The sequence below is a fragment of the Ixodes scapularis genome, unplaced genomic scaffold, assembly GCF_016920785.2.
Source record: "Ixodes scapularis isolate PalLabHiFi unplaced genomic scaffold, ASM1692078v2 PGA_scaffold7__128_contigs__length_106722199, whole genome shotgun sequence".
NCBI classification, from domain to species: Eukaryota; Metazoa; Arthropoda; class Arachnida; order Ixodida; family Ixodidae; genus Ixodes; species Ixodes scapularis.
The window spans coordinates 81,832,145-81,851,147 of record NW_024609882.1 but is presented as its reverse complement, the minus strand read 5'-3'; the positions used below and the strand labels follow the sequence as shown (position 1 = coordinate 81,851,147).

The 19,003-nt window shown below is 46.5% G+C and overlaps 1 protein-coding gene across 1 annotated transcript in view; it reads right to left on the bottom strand.

Annotated features, from left to right (window-relative positions):
• LOC8035739 (high-affinity choline transporter 1) overlaps window positions 1-19,003 on the bottom strand; it is a 70,951-nt gene that overhangs the window by 31,284 nt on the left and 20,664 nt on the right. The window contains exons 4-6 of the mRNA XM_040216980.3: window positions 16,727-16,882; window positions 3,651-3,799; window positions 1,939-2,091 (exon numbers count right to left, since the gene is read on the bottom strand). Of these exons, the coding sequence (XP_040072914.2) occupies window positions 1,939-2,091; window positions 3,651-3,799; window positions 16,727-16,882 (458 nt within the window). The remainder of the gene's footprint in view (window positions 1-1,938; window positions 2,092-3,650; window positions 3,800-16,726; window positions 16,883-19,003) is intronic.

Sequence of the window (19,003 nt, the reverse complement as noted above, 5' to 3'; positions counted from 1 at the left end):
AGTGATTCCGTGTGCTTTCTCCGTAGACTTAAACAATTGGCTCCCCCATGTAAATTCCAGAAAAGCAGATGCACTAAATTTGCTAGTGAGCATTGATCTTTCCCGTTTCATATGTCCGGCCTGGTTTGCATACAATCTATCCGGGACTTGGGGAAAGAAGTATTTGTGTGCGCCGAGTTGGTCTAATTGAAGAGACCTGGGTGACCGCGATGGCTCCCCCCTGATTCCTTGACGGGTGGGAAAGAAGGAGTATGGTGCTCGACTCTGATTGGTTTCGGTTAAGTGGTAGATTGTATGATCACAGGGGTAGGCGAGGAGGAATGAGGTAGGCGAGGAGGAGTTCGACCTTCTGCCTAAACTGAGGGAGAGGTGTTCGAGAGTTCGGGTGTATGGAAGGCTCTGGAAGATCGCCAAGTTGATCAATCTGATGATCTGTAGTATCACTTCAGTCTAGAATCAACTATGAAGTGTTTACGTGGTACGCGTTAAACTGTGATGAAGAGCGCCGTGAACGCAGGCGTCTGGCGTTTGGAAACTCAGCGATCGCTAAACGTTTGTGATGCTAGAACGTTTTAATCATTGAAAACAATTGATTCGTCATACTATTAATGCGAAAGCATTAACCATTTCATGAAGTGATGCCGGCAGCGTCTGTAACCACGACAAAACGTGCAAAAGATTCCCAGCGAAACAGCACCGAGATAGCCATTGACCACAGAGAAGCATTCTTGAACAAAAAGTAAGGGCGCAAACGAGCTGGTGTACATTGCACATGGTTGAAAAAGCATTCTTCCCGGCGATGCGGCCCGGATGCCCCTAAAAGGGAGAGGGTGGAGTGCGCGTGGCCGTCGCTCTAATGTCAGGCGTTGCAAGGGGGGGGGGGGGGGGGCAGGTGCGGCTGCTTCGCCTCCTCTCGGTGTCGAGGATCATACCGACGCCTGAGGCATTTACAGGGTGATTCAAGGAGACGCCAGGCTCTTTAAATCGACCGCAAAATTCGGTTTCTTAACCTATCGCGCTACGATTTTGTGCAGCGTTGCCCGCAGATGGTGCATTTTTTTTTGTAAAATTTGCAAAGAGCGATCTTACCTGAGGAAAAAGTAAAGAAAGAAAAAGGCTTAGCTCCTATGGAAACGCAGCGAAGCCACCGGTCTTCAAACAACACGGCGCCGTTTAGCACGGGAGAAAAGAGATGGCGCAAGCGGTCGCGACGCAAACTGCCGCCAACGAACGAGCATTCGACGTCGTGAGCCGGCGTCTTTAGCAGACAAGAAACTGCAGTCCCTTGTTGTTACCGCGCCTGTTTTTGTTTATGCGACTGTCGCCGCCTGCGGAACACGCGCTGCTTTTGAGTCGAAAAGATCGTCTGCTAAAGACGCTGGCTCTTGGCACCGTATGCTCGTTCGTTGGCGGCGTTCTTTGCGCCATCTCTTGTCTCCCGTGCGAAACGGCGCCGTGTTGTTTGAAGACCGGTGGCTTCGCTGCGTTTCCATAGGAGCTAAGCCTTTTTCTTTCTTTACTTTTCCCTCAGGTAAGTTCGCTCTTTGCAAATTTTACAAAAAATTGCACCATCTGTGGGCAACGCTGCACAAAGTCGTAGCGCGATGGGTTAAGAAAGCGAATTTCGCGGTCGATTTAAAGAGTCTGGCCTCTCCTGAATCACCCTGTATATCGGCGGAGGACGCTACCTCGGCAGTAGCGAAACACGACCGTCCACGCCAGTACACCGCAGTGGAACTAAGCAAGCCGAATAACGACATTCATGCTTTAAAATTCACAACTCATTAGAAGTGGTAATGTCTCCTCGGTATTTTTTTACACATTTGTAGTTCTCGATGAACCCACAAGGTACTGCAGTCTTTCGCAGTGTTAAGGCTGTGGAAGACGCTGAGCTTTTCTGTTCGAACCACTATTCTCACAACCATGAAACATATTTACCTGCCAGGGCACTCCCCCGAAGACTATCATGAGGAAGTTGTCGACGTAGCTAGGCACCTGCCACGGCAGAACAGTCCCGAGCCACTGGTCCGGCGGCAGGCTGCCCAGGGGCCTTAGGTGCTCGTTGCTCATGGCGAATGGAACCGAGGCCCACTGAAAGCCTACGGTCGTCAGCAGCAAAATTCTTGCTGAATACAACCGTCTATGGGACGCAGGTTTTGGCAGCTATTACCCTCATCTAAAGAGGGCATCGGTCAAGCTCTGAGCATCCAAATGTTACCGGAGTCGAAACTCTAAGAGTATTGGATAGAAACGTGGAAATATCGGTACACGGGGAACGATTTGTGGCTCTAATCGATTTTTTTTTTCTGCCCACGGCTGCAACCTAAAGTTTGTTTTCGTAAGCCGCAATAGTCAGTGGGGAAAATAGGACGCAGGGTATAACCCCAGAGCATTGAATAAGAGGCTGCCTCAGGCGGCTGCAAGTTAGGTCAGCTGGAAACTAAAATGGTCAAGTTCGGACACATCATAATACGAAAAGATTTGACACAAGTACTCCGTCATAGTGCAAAAGGGCACTAGGACGTTCGAGCTTAAGTTTTAAGATCAGGCTCAATGACTGATGTCGCGGGCCGTCTTAGCTTTCAAAGAACTCCATATATGTGTAGGTTTAGAAAGAGTTATGTACGTAAAGACAGGAGACGGGACAACACATCTTGTGGTGTCCCGTCCCCGGTCTCGGCCCCCGGGGCCTTGTCTTGACCCCTCCTTTCCCTTCCCCCTCCTTTTAACTTTCCCTCTCCTGGAGTGGAGCTCCAAAGTCGAAGCGTCCGGCAATAAATCATTAGTTTGCTGAAAGTAGAAATATTTGTTGTTCCGTCCCCTGTCTTTACGTATATAACTCTTTCTAAACCTTACACTAACAAGTGTAACTCCACTTGTTAGTTACACTAACAAGTGTAACTCCACATAATAGGCCTCAATCTGCCCAAACTAATTTGATTACCTGGTCGGTTCAAGCAATCGGCTTCTGCACGCAGTCTTTTTTGTCCGCTGGGCTGTGAGACGCGTTAAGTGCATGAACGCGACGATCTGATGAAGTCGATGAAGCAGCTCTAAAGGTGCATTATGGTGGCGGTTCTGTTGGTGATATAGCTACCACAAGCTACACCAGTCACGCAACCAAAATAATAAAAGAAGCGCAGAATCGCGACACGTTCAATGTGCGCCATTGGTTTAGTCGGAGAGAGCGAACGCAAAAAAAAAAAAAAAGTTGAGCGCCGTGACGTTTCACTTCTGTTATTAACATGTAGCGGAGTACGAGGAACGCCATTTTGTCTTAATCTTTTGCAGGAGTTGTGGTTATGTTAGAACGCCGAGCTCTGATTGGCCTTGAACGGAAGGATAGAAGGTAGACCACAAAGCAGTTTGTTGGTAGACCACAAAGCAGTTTGTTTTGAGGTCTCTCAACTATCTTTCGATCAGAGCCAGAATTCGGCGTCTCTCTGACGTTGCCAAATCCCCTGTAAACGAAGCAGACGAACTTGCGCTCCGCATAGCTCCCCTCTGGGATATTCTAGGACCCGCGCATGCTCGCACAGCCCAGTCGCTCAGCATTTTTAGCCTGTGCGTGAAGAGCTGGAGAGGTTTGTAGATTTCCGCCGCCAACGTTGACGCTTCCCTGCGCAATCGGGTAATGCGGGATTTCTCACCAGGCCGACGAACATGAGCACGAGCTGCAGGACGTCGGTGTACGTGATTGAATACAGTCCCCCGACGCAGGTGTACAGCATCACCACCGAGGCGGCGACGAGCACGCAGGTCACGTGCCCGAGACCCGTGATAACGCTTACCGTGGCGCCTGCGAAGTATCAGATGACTTATGTAAGAGCGTGAACGCTGTCTGTACAAATATTTTCGTTTCAACGCGATGCATTCAGTTGCGGAAGGCGGAGGGCGTCTGCGCGAAACTTGTTCGTATAATTGCGTTTAAACTCGGTCTTCCGTATTCATGAACCAATAAGAACGCGCTATCGTCTCTTGCTACTCAAAAGAAGTAAGCGAATCCACTCTCAGAAAAAAGTTGTAGTGTTACACTTTGTATCCAACATAGGCAACCTGCCATGCTGTTTGGTTTGGTGCTATCTAGCGACTGAAGACAGAAACATTGGGTGTGCCTGGGAGTGGCGACTGCATTGTTCAAATGTGAGCTATTACTCTGGTGGCGCCACTTAACCTAGTGTCTGAGCAAGAAGTTATGGTAGGCCCGGAAGCCGTGATCGCATAACTTGCCAGTACGGCGGAAGCTACGGCCCTGGCTGGACAATCGGAACGTGACCACGTATTGCCAGAGTGCGCTTTTACTGCGATGAAGCGTCAGGCTTTTTGCGCAAGCATGATATAATATGTGTGCTTTTCGCTCGTATACACAAACCATATCGAAGCCGTCGCCACGCAATGTGGGGTTCATCGTTAACCGTTTGCCAAGTTATAACGAGAAAGGGTATAAGCGTGGGTTCTCACTCTGTTGGCGCCGTCTGGCTGTTACAGGCTGGCTATAATACACGCCGAAATTTCAGTTCGCCGTAGAGCGCACTGACATCGAACTGACGGCCGTAACGTTTTGCGAAGGGCTTGATAACTCTGGAAATATAACTCATTAAACCGCTAAAATACGTATGAAAGCCTACAAAAACAAACAAACCGATTTTTTTTTGTAGTCAGTAACAAGTTCATTAGCTATTTCAATAGGTTGTTCCACTCGGCTATCAAGCCACTCATGAAACTTTGGCACCGTCGGTTTGACGTTAGTTCGCTCTACGACCAACTGAAATTTTGGGGTGTATTGTACGAAACAATGGGTTTGACGCTCTACCCTTTTTGTCGACATGACAGACCTTGGGAAAATGCCACTAGTTTTTGCAACGTAGTTCAACTTGAACCATGGCAGCCTTGAAGACACTTGCTACCGTGTCCTCGCCGCTTTCCAACAATCAAGAGCAACAACCGGAAACGCGTCACCATTTGGCGCGGTCGAGCACGCGAGCGTCCCTTTCTTTTCTCGGCTTCCGATTGGTCTGCCGCAAGGCTCCGTGAGCGCTGTCGCCTTAACATTTTGCCTACGATTGTAGGCTGTTAAGTCGGCCTGGGTTGTGCTGCACGACGGTGATCGCCAAACCGGAAGAAATCACTCCCTGTCAAAAGGACGCCGTTCCGTCCGCATACAAATTCAAATGGAAGTGTGTGCATGGGCCTGGCATAAATAACCGCATCACAGTAGTCATTATGGTCTTCTTCGTCTTAACTGACGCAACTAAATTTGGAATGCACTTTAGATTAGCAAATATTTGGCCGTCTCGACGCTTAAAAATATAATTGCCAGTCATTTTGAAGCGTCATTTGATCTCCCAGAAAGCGAGCTAATATTCTCCAGATATATTAAAACAGTTCATGTCAAAGCAAAGCGATTTAGCCCGAGCTTCCTGATACTGTAGAGCCAAAACAGAGGACGTCGCATTCCGTATTTTTAAGTAAGGCCAATTGTGCTTGTGCTGCAGTAGGCAACCAAAGGGGCGGCGCCCGTTCGACAGCCCTCGAATCGATTGCTCACACACCAAGCGTACACTTTTTCGTGGCTCTAAACTCCACGTGGGGGCTATCGAATGTGGCTAGAAGTTGCTCTGACTTCAGGTGTGTCAGTGAACGGCCGCACCCTATCTTGCAGGGACATTTTTTATCAGCATTTATGCAGGCTTACTCCTCTGTCTTCCTTAATATACAACTCTTAACATTTTAGCGCGATGGATTCTCCCAAATCCACGACGTCTTCGGTAATTCTTTTTTTCACCAAAACACGCGCAGGAGTCCATAGCACGTATACTGGAGACTAGACATGGGATTCCGCCACTGAATCTGATAACATTGCTCGGGTGCATGATTACGGAGTGGAAATCAGCTCCGATTAAAGATGTGATATTTTTTTTTTCGGTGTAAGAGACAACTAGTTGAATTCAACATGACCGCTAACTTGTGATATTGGGGTTAGAGATATAAGAAGAATTGTGTGTGAAAGACCTGGGCATTAGTGAAACTATAATTTCTGAGTATACCGTTGTAGCTACCATTGCGCCCGCTGATAAGCTAGATTATGTTCACACCATACTCGCTCAATATAATGAAAATGATATATTAAATATGCTACTCAACTACTGAGGCATTGTTTGAATAAAGTTCACTCTAATTTTTTCATATTATTTACTGATGTCTCTAAGCACTCTTGATAAAGTTCAAATATTTGCTCGTTTCAAGTAGACTGGTGATAATATTATTACTTTTACAGACACAAAAGAAAACATTCATTTTATAACAATGTTGGTGTAGAAGATGTGTATTTCTTTACCATTGATTGATTCTTTATGCCTATATTGCGGGAGAGAATCTATTTGTATTTTACGATGAAAAACTATACACTTGAAAGCTAACCTTATGAAACTGCATTCGCGGAAGAATGCAACACCTCGCCATCGCGCACCCTCAAAATGTGGCAGAGCATTTTTTTAACGTGTATTTGAAGCAGTCTTCGATGCTATTTTAATTCGTCAAATAGAAGCCCCGAGATTCGCAGGTCAGGAGGGCTTTGTTTTTAATGCTAAGAACACGGTTAGTTGCTCCTTCAGTGGTTGGTGCTATTAGAATAAACGTATGGTGTTGACCTGTTATGGAAAAAAAAATTGCTAAATTACCGAGCGGAAACTGCTCGAAAAATGAAGGGCAAATCTACACTGATCAATCTGACACTTAAACCTAGCAGGCGCGGTGAAAGGTTACACAAACTTGTTTTAGAAATCTCGTCATAGCAGACTCGTCTAGAAAAGAGATGTGAATTTCCTTGTGAGGTATTCGTGCTAAAAACAAAGAAGCCACACAAAGCGAAATGTACCCTAAAAGCAGTCATATGTGGTCTACATCCGGTAAGTTACGTACATCCTGAAAATACCACACAATATCCGTTTCATCGAAGGACAAGAAAATACAGTGGCTGACGCACTATTCCTGATTGCGGTCAACACCATTCCGCCCTAGCGCCCTTCCATTGACTCCAAATGTCTTCCACTAGCACAGCAGAACGATACAGAACTTAGGCGCATTCGAGGCTCCTCGTTGAATGATGTTTACCATGCTTCTCACAGCCCCTCATTTTTGCTGTCTCTGGTCCAGCGCCTCGACATTACATACCGTCTGAATTTCGTTCGATAGCCTTTAATATGGTACACTGCCTCTTCATATAGGCATCCGAGCTACCACTCGACTGGTCTCAACACACTACGTGTGGCCGAGGATAAATGCAAGTGTTGACGCTGAATGGAATCATGCGATATATCTGGTAACGTTCAAAGATTGATCGTAATACAATTGCACCCTTTGGCTGCCTTCACACCACATGACGTTCTCTTTGATCACGTTTATCTTGATTTAGTCGGACCCCTTCCTCCATATGGAGGTTGGCACTGCCTCAGCACGTGCATGGACGGTGTTTCACAATGGCCCGAATTTATGGCTATCCCAGACATCTCTGCAGAATATGTTGGCCAAGCCTTCCTAACTACATGGTTTAGCCGTTATCGTGTACCATTAAGAGTCAAAGTTGACCAATTAAGGAAATTTCAATATTCTTTCATCAACAACTTTTTCCATCTCTTACGTCGTCATCATATCAACACCACCGCTTACCTCCAAGCAGCTGATGACATAGTGAAAAGATTTCATCGACAGTTGAACGTTTCACTAAAAGCCACTGATCCACAATCAACAAGGTCACAGAGTCTTCTACCAATTATGCTCGGACTTCGCACAGTGATTAAGGAGGTCCTTTGTTGCTGTGTCGCATACCTCGTTTCTGTGACAAGCTTGTGTTTATTTGAGGATTTTCAGAGCTCAGCTCCTAAGGCGCTCGTTCCCTGGTCACGCGGTGGCAGCGTCGCCGCAGCAGTCTGAGTTACCGCCCGCATTGCATTGTTGGACGTCGCAGACCTGTACAGCAATTCAATCCCCCGCTAAATTTAGCGAAGTAACTCAATTGGTGTGTAGGTCTGTGACCTCCCATAACTCAACACTACGCATTCAGTTTTCCCGCTAAATTTGTCGGTAAAACTGACGTCACAGGACCTCAACACCATTTCAGAGTCCCCACTAAATTTAGCGCTGATTTTAATTGGTTTTCAAGTCACGTGACATCAATTTTCCCACTAAATCTAGAGGAGAAATTGAATTTGATTATAAGTGACGTGTAAGAAAGTCAAGTGACGTCATTTTCCCCGATAAAATTAACGGGGAAACTGTGGGAGAAGGTGAGAGTACAGAGGAGGAGGAGGAGCGGAGGGTTCTCCGTACCCTCCCCTTCTTTTTTATATAGATAATATTATGAGCATATATATATATATATTGTTACAGGCTCACTGGAGTCAACTTCAGTTCCGGCTGACGGAATGCCACTTAACGTTCTCTAGGGCACCATTCTACTCCTCGTCCTCCTCTTCGTCGGCCCCTAACACTCTCCCCCGCCCCCGTAAAAGTTATCACAGCACAAAAAGCAATTCATCGGCCTTTTGGTTCCCACAATTCACTGACCCGGAGAAGAAGGAGGCGCACTTGTGCGTGGGATGTACATTTTCAGGTGATGCACATGCGCTGAAAATGTCTTGGTCTTCCGTGAAGTTCCCCAATCTCGAACTTCATAGGTTAGTGGTCCAATTTTCTTAGTGACTTCACAGGGACCCCTATACCTAGGCAGAAGCTTCTGTGCTCGACCTTTCTTTCGCTGTTCCCTCCGAACCAGGACCAAGTCACCCGGAGATAGACATGGCGTTGAGCCAGGAGCGCTGTATCGAGATGCCGCACGCTGTTGGGAATGTAATATAGCCATTCTTGCTCGTTTTCGTGCGTCATCTAGGCGGTGCTGAAAGTTATTGTCAGCAAAATCGTCTCCCCTATTCCGCCACGCTACAGATGATGAGCATTCTTGAGGAAGAACCGCCGTTCTACCATGAACAAGTTGAAATGGTGTATAAGTGGTGCTTGACTGCTTCACGGTATTCATCGCGAACGCGGCAAAAGGAACAAAAGTGTCCCAATCAGTGTGTTTGACATTTACGTACGAATAAAGAATTCCAGCAATTGTTCTGTTAGCTCGCTCAACCAACCCGTTCGTCTGCGGTCGGTAGGGAGCTGCTTTAGCATGAGTTATGCCTTGAGAGGCTAGCTCTTCTGAAAACACGGCAGAGGTAAAAGCTGTACCTCGATCAGTTATGATCATCCGTGGCACTCCGTGTCCCAGGAGGAGCTGGGTTCTAAGGAACCGCACGACTTCTTCGGTTGATGTACTGGCCACGGGGCATAAGTCTACCCATTTGGTAAGATGATCTACCGCCACTAGAATGTAGCGGTTGCCGTCTGATGTACGTGGAAAAGGCCCGAGATGGTCGATCCCCCACACCTCGAATGGAGCCTCAGGTGGTGGTATGGGGTGAAGTTCACATGGCTTGCTTGTATTTGGTGACTTGCGTTGCTGACATTGTGAGCAAGAGGCTACGTAGCTTGCCACGTCCTTTCGAAGCCCAGACCACCAGTACCTTTCTAATATCTTCTGGAAAGTTTTGTCACGGCCTAGATGCCCCGCCGTAGGGTCATCGTGACAAAGATGCAGTACCGCTCCGCGTAGTGAAGAAGGGACAACTGGCACCCAATGTTTAGTGCTGGAACTGCGATGGCAAAGTAACCCGGCACGAACCTGGTACGCTTTACGTAGGCGATTAGTCGTGGGTGGTACGTCAGTCGTTTGAAGTCGAGACACGATGTCCTGGATTTCACAATCTTGTTCCTGGCCTGCGTTCAAATTAAATGTAGACGCACAAAAGCAAGCATCGTGGTCAGGAGAATCCGGCATGTCCTTCATCGGATGACGAGATAGAAAGTCTGCATCTTGGTGTTCTTTGCCACTCCGATGAACAATTGTGAAGTTATGTTCTTGAAGTAAAATCGACCAACGAGCTAGTTTGGCCGTTAGATCTTTCTTGCTTTGGAGCCATGTCAAGGCTGAGTTATCGGTCACAACAGTGAAGTGTCGCCCGTAGAGATATGGCCGGAAGTGTTGCACTGACCAGACTAGTGCAAGACACTCAAGTTCTGAAGAATGATACCGCTGTTCTGCGTCCGTCAGACGGCGACTTGCGTATGAAACAACACGTTGCGTGTCGTCGCCATCTTGTTGCAACAAAACAGCACCGAGTCCCTCTCCACTGGCATCTGTGTGGAGATAGGTCGCCTTAGCAGGGTCAAAGTGGGCGAGAATTGGAGCACTCAACAAGGCACTCTTCAGGTCTTCAAAGGAAGCTTGTTCCTCTGCTGTCCATCGCCAGGGTACATTCTTGCGTAGCAGACGGGTCATTGGAGCCGCACGGCGCGCATAGTCAGAAATGAATCGGCGGAAATATGATGCGAATCCCTGGAAACTTTTTACTTCCTTTAAGGATGTTGGAACAGGATACTCTGCGAAGGCTTGAAGCTTGACAGGATCTGGTGTAATCCCTCTTTTCGATACAACGTGTCCAAGGTAGGTTACCTCTTTATACCCAAAGTAACACTTTTCCGGTTTCAGGCGCAGATTGGCAGAGGAGAGCGCATCCAATACTGATGTGAGTCTTTGGAGGTGTTCATCAAATGTGCTTCCATAGACAATTACGTCATCTAGATATACGAGTGCCATGGTCCACTTCAGGTGGCCTAGCACCCTGTCCATTAATCTCTGAAATGTTGCAGGTGCATTACACAGCCCAAAAGGCATTATTGTAAACTGGTAGAGTCCATCAGGTGTTACAAACGCAGATTTTTCTGCATCCTTGGGGTCCAGCCCAACCTGCCAGTATCCTGACAGGAGATCCAAGGTGGTGAAATATTCTGATCCCTGTAGTCGATCCGGGGCATCATCCAAGCGAGGTAGGGGGTACACATCCTGTTTCGTAAGGCTGTTGATTTTTCTATAGTCAACACAAAACCGGATTGCACCATCTTTTTTTCGGACGAGCACCACTGGAGAGGGCCATGGGCTTGATGAAGGAACGACCACCCCTTGTTGAATCATGTTCTTAACTTGCGTTTGGATAACACTCCGTTCGGATGGAGCAAACCTACGCTGTGACTGGTGAATAGGTCGACTGTCCCCAGTGTCGATGGAATGCTCGACTAAAGACGTGCAGCCGAGTTCATTTGGAGAAAGTGCGATGCAGCTACGATGACGTTGAAGAAGCTGTCGAAGTGCTGTCATCTGTTCTGCGTCAAGGTCAGGATTAACATTAAAGGGGCGGTGCAACGATTTTCGGACTTCGGCCAAAGATTTCTGGAAGTTGCCCCCTGACACTTCTGAAGTAGAGAACAGAAAACCGATTTCGCCTGCGTGTCCTAGTTTTTGCGTAAAAAAAAGATAAAGATTGGTATTTCGGGCACCCCTCAACTCACTCCCAGTCTTCAGGGTCACACCTGGTCGCACTCCCAGTGACGTCATTCGGAGTGCCGTGTAGCTTCCCGTGTGCTATCTCGGAGGACGCTTCCCCTCCCTCTCTCTGCGTACATTAGCGGGCGTTATGCTGCAGCTTAGAGCCGAGCGAGGTCACGTAATCTTTCCGCGGTAGTTCCTTCGGCTGCCACTTGGGGCTGCAGGTGGGGGAAAAAGCTCGACTTTTGCTTTGAGATTATGCAGCGGAATCGCGACATTTTTAATGAAAGAAGTGTTTTCTCTATCCTCTGGGACACGATAAACAACGTAAAAATGACGAGATGCAAATTCTTTTAATCATAAAATCGTTGCACCGCCCCTTTAAATTTTTCCCATGGAAGACTGGGTATGTCTGCCTGTGAGTTGAATTCAAGTGCGACTGTATTCACCTGCACTTCAGGGCAGGAGGGCTGGGCGGTTCCGACTTGTTCCCCAGGTTTTAGCGTGATGTCGTTCAATCCAATATTTACAGCCAAGATGACGAAGTTTCCCCGCAGAGAAGATGCCAAAGTGTGGGGGGAGACAAACTCGTGTCCAGGTTTAGCTTGAAGTAGAGGTTCGTAAATGACGTCGCCGCTGAAGCTCTGGTCGGGCGTATTCACCGGAACCCACGCAGCAGAGCTCGGGGGTATGGTGACCGTTTTGCATACGTAGACGTTGCTTGTCACAGGTGCGATACTTGCTGTGTCGGTGCCAAGCAAAGCTCGAAGCACTTTCTGGACGTAGTCTAGCGAATCTCTCAGAAGTGCAGTGGTGACATTCCATACGTTGAAGATAACTCGAGCGGCACCAAGATGTAGCTTGTGCCTTGATAAGAACTTACTGCGGTCAATTGTCGATGTTGCGATTCTGTTGCCTCTTGAAGCCGGAAACTCATTATTAAGAAAGTTATTCTTACGGCACCACTCGTAGCCAAGCACTAGCGGGCAAACAGAGTTCTCGAGCACCACGAACTCCACTGGTGATGTACTCCCAACTGTTTTCACTTGCAAAGTGAGAATACCCAGGGTGTGAATTGCAGTATCGTTCACAGTGAACAATCCAAGTGACGTCGGACGAAGACGTGCGTCTGCTGGAACCAGGGATGATGCCAGAACGTTCACTGCTGCTCCAGTGTCAAGAAGAGCATCTTGGTATCCTATACATTCGATCCAAACAGTAAATTTTGGAACCGACGATTGGTTACTTGCCACTGATGTCAGAGGAAGTTTTAGGGGAGTTACTGAAGAAAGCACCGTGCTCGCTCCACCGTTAACTCTGGAGGCTTGATCAGTGGCCTCAGACCGGGCTGGTTTTTGTGTAGGATTGTATTTCCTACTACCATGCCGCCTTTTGGGCGCCGAAGATAAGGCGGAAAGTGGTGATGGCGGCTCTTGTAGATGCCTAGCCCTCTGCACAAACTCTGTGGCCCTTTGAGCAGTTGCCGCGTTTAGCGCTTGATCCAGGGCATCTTTGACGTTTGTAGGTCGTGAAAGACGTACAAATACTTGAACCTCTGGATCAGCTATTGCGTCTACAAAAGCGGAGGTGCCAATCTTATCCTTTGCGTCTGTTGGGGCTCCAGGGTGTGCCTTGACAATCAAGCGCTGGATGTCGGCTGCCAGCTCCTGGAGGGTTTCGTGAGAGCGCTGACGGCGTAAACTTAACTCCGAGCTGTGCACTTGTTGGAGATGGCTATCTCCAAAACGTCGCTCCAGTGCTTCACGTAGGGCCGGGAATGATAGGGGAATACCATCAAATTGGTAAAGCACGTCTAGAGCTGGTCCTTGCAACTGGGAGACGAGCGCGTGAACTTTGTCGTCTTCCGTCCAGCCGTTGGCTTGTGCAATAATTTCAGCCTGGTACAGATAAAGGTGAACTGGTACGCTGCCGTCGAAGGGTTTTAACTTCAGTGACGGATTAGTCCTTGCACGGGTACCTCGGTTCACATTCGTCAAGGGGCTAACTGTTGAAACGATCTCACCTTCATCCAGGGTCGATGGACAGGCGTTGAGGTCATCTACAGAAATCCCCAAAGCGTCCCTTTGTGGCCCATTGATGTCACTCGGAAGAACATTCAAGCCAGTTTGAAGGCGTTGTAGCTGCGTTGGAACGCTCATGGAGAAGCCATTTTCAGCTGCTCGCTGCGAAGTGTTGCCGGAGTGGGACGTAACGTGCAGTGGATTCGCCATCGAAGTTTAGAAGTGATCCCACCGCTGCCACCAAAATGTTACAGGCTCACTGGAGTCAACTTCAGTTCCGGCTGACGGAATGCCACTTAACGTTCTCTAGGGCACCATTCTACTCCTCGTCCTCCTCTTCGTCGGCCTCAAACAATATATATATATATATATATATATATATATATATATATCGGGTGTTAATTTTTAATTCGAACAGTTTTATTTTAAAAAAGCCGTGAAAGTTACATTTATGCTGCTTGTGGAGGTGACTTAAAAGGCCAGGGGGACATATCATAGGGGGCTAATCGTAACGCAGGTAAAAAGCTAGCGGCTCCGGTAAGGCGCCCGCGCGATTTTTCTGTCTCTTATCTAGCTCCAGCCTTGCACCTGCTTCACGAGCGATAACTTTAGTGCACTACTACGCTTCTCACGCGCTGAAAGTATTTCTAAAAATGACTGATTTAGTGGTTTTCGGTGACGCTGTGTAAGTTTCTAACTGGAACCATATGTCTATTTCCATTAATTCAAATGTTAATGAACAAATTTGAGTTAATTAGCGCCAACTGATCGTAACGATTATACCCCTATAATAGGTCCCCCTGGCGGTATAACTCACCTGCACAAAGCGTATCAGTGCATCTTTCACGGATTTTTTAAAATAAATCTGTTCGAATTAAAAATGAACACCCGGTATATATATATATATATATATATATATATATATATATATATATATATATATATATATATATATATATATATATTTATATATATATGTATAGGTGAGGCAGAGTAGTTTCAGAACAACAAACCGGGAAAATGTAATAGGTCAGAGATCCGTACTGGCGGAGTTTCTATGCTAGGAGTTTATTGTATGTATTACGATAGTTTCGCCTAGAGGTTCGGCTTCGTCAGGAGGTGCATGCTCTCCTGACGAAGCCGAGCCTCTCGGCTTCGTCAGGCCAAATCGTGCAACCAACCACTGCTGCGCTGTCATCGCGCGACGCAGCAGAGGCTGGTTGCACTATTTCCCCACAAGGCACGCTGCCGCCGGGGCCCAAATGCGCTCCGATAGCAAACCGAAACTTAAAAACCCGTCGAATTTGTGCGGTTTTTCAGAAAGCCGTAAAATGCTTCGCGTGCCTTCTATCGCGCTGCAATTTGTTGATTTAGCGTTTTTCGACGATGCTGAGCAATTTTCTAATTAAAACCACGCCCTTAAACACAATGTTAAGAAAGTTAATTACGCAAAAATAATTAAAAACTTAATTATCTCGGACTTTAATAATTTTCCTAAATGGGCCCCTGGCCCAGGACCAAAACGCAGCAAGCCTTTTTTTGTTGCGATGAGTAGTTTTCGCAGGAGCGATTTGGCCTGAGTTTCCTGAAACACCCTGTATATATAATGCATATTATATACGCAGGAGTACGAGGTCAATATTTGTACACAAATGTGTTTTTCTCAAATTCTTTAGCACTGTATATCCCGAAATAAAAATAAGCCAAGAGCTGCGCTCTAATTTCGTATTACAAAGATTAGTGAACGTCTTTCAATTTGTTTGGTCCTTCCTTACAGGCATTATTGCCTTACCCCCTAACTACTCTCACCAGCTTCGTGCAGCGGCGATAACCATTAAACCATGTATTACGACGGCGCAATGGGAACCCCTCGCTTTTCCCAGTTACGACCTCGTACACTTTCCTCGCGCTTTTGTGCGGAAGGATGCTTTTCGAAAGACCCCATCAACATTCCTGTGATGGACCATTCAAGATGGTTCACAAAAACCAAAAGCGGTCTATCCGGACATCAAAATCAAGCAGAAAGTCATCTCCATAGACCGCCTCAATTGAGCCTACATCGATAAGACCATCGCAGATAGGCTGGCTTAAGGTGTATCCACCTCTACACCGGGCAGTTTATGTCCAGCTGCCGCCAGACATACTAAAAGAAGGGTTCGCCTTCTAGCTACATCAACATAACACTCGCCATCAACTTGTATTGCTCAAGGATCCTTGAAGGCACCTCAGAACTAGGGAAAGAGCTTGTAGCGACAAAGAACACGAAAATAGAGGGTGCGTTGGTTGACCATCCCACCATCCGCTTGTCACAAAAGATAAGTGAGCCCACACATTCGTTAAAGCAAAAAACAAAAAAAATGTATGTCTAATTTTTGAAAAAGTAAGTCAGTTTTTGTTGCCTTACTTCTGCTTCAGCTTTTTTTTTAAGGACAAGTCCACACTGGTCGAAAATTAGGTGGGCGCCGCACGCCGGATGAAGAGGCTATTTTCTGGTACGAACTGGCTAGTTTCCAGAAAAGAGGGTTCGTAGACAAGAGACCTCTTTTTTCCGAGTCTTGTGACGCTCTGTCCTCGGTAAAATTGTAACGAAATGCAAGCCATAATTTGAAGTTCACTGTCAGTTCTTTTTTCGCATAGCAGATCTACAAGGAACTCAAAAGACCCCGGTAATACACTTTTCACACCAATGAGGTATGGTGATTAAAAGCATATGTGCAACTTGTGTGTCCACGGCGTTCACATTTGTTCTCCACGATTTCCGTCTGATGACGCCACTTAATTGTCCTGCCGTGATCGTTCCGCTGACACAAACCTCAAGGTGTATATGGCACATGCTTGTTCTGCTCAAGGTACCTCTCCCGCCTTACAATTCGCGGAAACTTCAGCTGTCACGAGTTGTGACGCCGCGGTCACAGGCAAATTTGTGCTCGCATTTGATTTTTGCCAAAACCTCGATGACGAACAACGTGAATGGTGGCATCGAACTGCATGACGCACTGCCTGCTCTGATGAAAATTGTTGCCGCTTCGGAACAAATTTTCCTGAACGGGCGGAATAGGACGCTTACAAACTAGTCGTCCGTGTAGCAGTATTTACTCGCTCTTACTCTGGGGTAAGGGTTTTGTACCTTAGCGTTAAAAACCTAAACGCGTAAAGCGCTTTTCAATCTGTGTTGTCACGTTACTTGACCCGCCTGTGTAACTCTAATCAATTTGGGTAAGATTTCGAACACACATAAAAAGACGTGTTTTAGGCAGCGCAATTGAGGAAAGGGGCCTACCTAGGGCATTCAAGATGGCGCCGCACCAGAAGATCTCTCCCACCAGAGCCGGGAGAAACAGCAGCGCCGCCACCCGGCTGCCGAATGCCTTCTCCAGCGGGTCGAGCAGAGTAACGTATCCGGAACGCCACATGGGGCCCGAGAAGAACGCTCCAACTGCACGCGCACGCGGTGAAGTGTTTGCGTCAATGGAAGGCACGATCACTGTTGTGCAATAAACTCTTAGGGATACGTGCGAGAGGCACAACATATGATGACAACATTCTTTATTTCCTCCCCGCCCAAACAGCGTTTACTACATCACACCGAAGGAAGCAAAATACAAATATATCTTCTCATTTTCAACATGGGATCGTCTCTGTTGGTTATTATTACATAAATACATAAAGCTACCATATATTTCCCTGGGATGTGTTTGATCTCATGACTACGTTACCATGCTGAGTTTCATGCGCTGAAATCTTGGCGGGATATCTGGCGGACGCTGTGATTTTAATATCAGGAGTAAAGTTCTGTGGTTTGTTGCCATCATAATGTTTATGCCACTGATATTGCCTCCGAATTACTTGCAACGGATTTCTTTCAATTTCTCTGGTGGATTTATTTATAATATACCTGAAGCTGCAAGGAATTTCTCTGGGATATGCTTGATCTCGCGTGACTACCTTTTTGTGCTAAGTATCATGTGCTGCACGAAACTCTGCAATGTCAATATCGGAAGCAGAGGCTTTTGGTTTGTATCCATCAAAATATTTATGCCTAAAATGTTATCTCAAAATTATTTGCAACCCCATACTACGGCTAGTCCATGGTTTTCAATTTGGGTGGGGTATAAATCAGTTTTGTGTAGTGTTCAGAATGTAGAAGTCAAGAACTTATACTTTTCATCATCTTCCTTTTGAGAAACTACTGCCCCAGTCATGAAGAATAAGGCATCGGCATGTTATAGTACCGAAATGTTCGGGGGTTAAGAACGAAGGCAAACGAATTTTCGTCTAACCTTGCGGTTTCCTCTTTCGACATTTTTTGTCTTATTGAGGCTTGTTTATGTCAAGAAATTCTTGATTAAAAATTTTTTTTTTTGTCACATTACACTGTATTTCGCCGCGACTGCCACTGGTCAAAGATTCGGCGGAGAGGTGTTAATTGAAGCTTCGAGCAGGTTAAAGGCGATCCGCAGAAGTTACCTTGAGACATGTGACGAGTGCGTATGGCTTGAGATTTCACTACACAACCGTTCTAATTATCCTATAGAAAACTAGTATTTCCCGCCTGAATCGCAGTGCGCACCTTTTATTTCACACTTTGACGCTTTGACAAAGGGAACTGATTTTAGCAAATTCGAAGTGCAAATATATGGCGACTTTAACCTTCCGGGCGTAGAATGGACTATTGGCAGTTTTGATCGTTGTGATTACCTTACAGAAACCAACGTTACTTAGCTTTTCCGACTGTCACTGTCGATTTTCATGGGCTTTCACAGCACAATGATCTCACGAATGCTGCAGGCAATAGACTTGACTTGCTTTTATCGAGCTGTTCATTAGCACCTTGACGGCTTCGTCACAACCTTTAGTAGAGGCTGATGCCCATCACCCGCCCTTCGAGTTCAAATTCTATTTGCCTTGCTTATCTTGAGAACTTGCAAAATTCATCTATTGCTATCAAAACGGAGAAGACTTGAGCCTGTTCAAGTATATCAAATCATACGATTGGTCTGAGCTATATGTTCAAATGATGCTGATTTTACGGCCAGAGAATTGACGTCGGTTATGAAGGAAGCTATTGACAAATACGTACCTAAGAAGCTTGTTAAACCTACTAAGTTTCCCAGCTGATTTTCCACGGAACTGAAGATTGCTTTACGAGAAAAGTCTAGTTTTCATGGCCTATTCAAGAAAACATGCCAGCAAGTGTGGCACGATAAATTTAGCGACTTTCGGTTGTTAGGTAAGATTCTGCATGCGCCTGATAAACAGTTTTATGAAAGACGTGTTGAAAACAGTTGATATTTTGACCCCAAATGTTTCTGAAAATTTGTAAACTGAAAAACCCGGTCGTTTTCCCATCATTCATCATTCATTTGTGACGGTGCGGTTTGTTATATTTCTTCGCCTAAAGACATCGCCGAGGAGTTTGCCTCATTTTTTAGCAGCTGTTATTCATCGCCCACTCGGTCCGTGAAATCAGACCGAGTGAATGACCCCACTGATGGTGACTCTCTCTCGAAAGTTTTGTGCTACTACATGTGACGTCGTCGCGGCGATAAAAAATCTA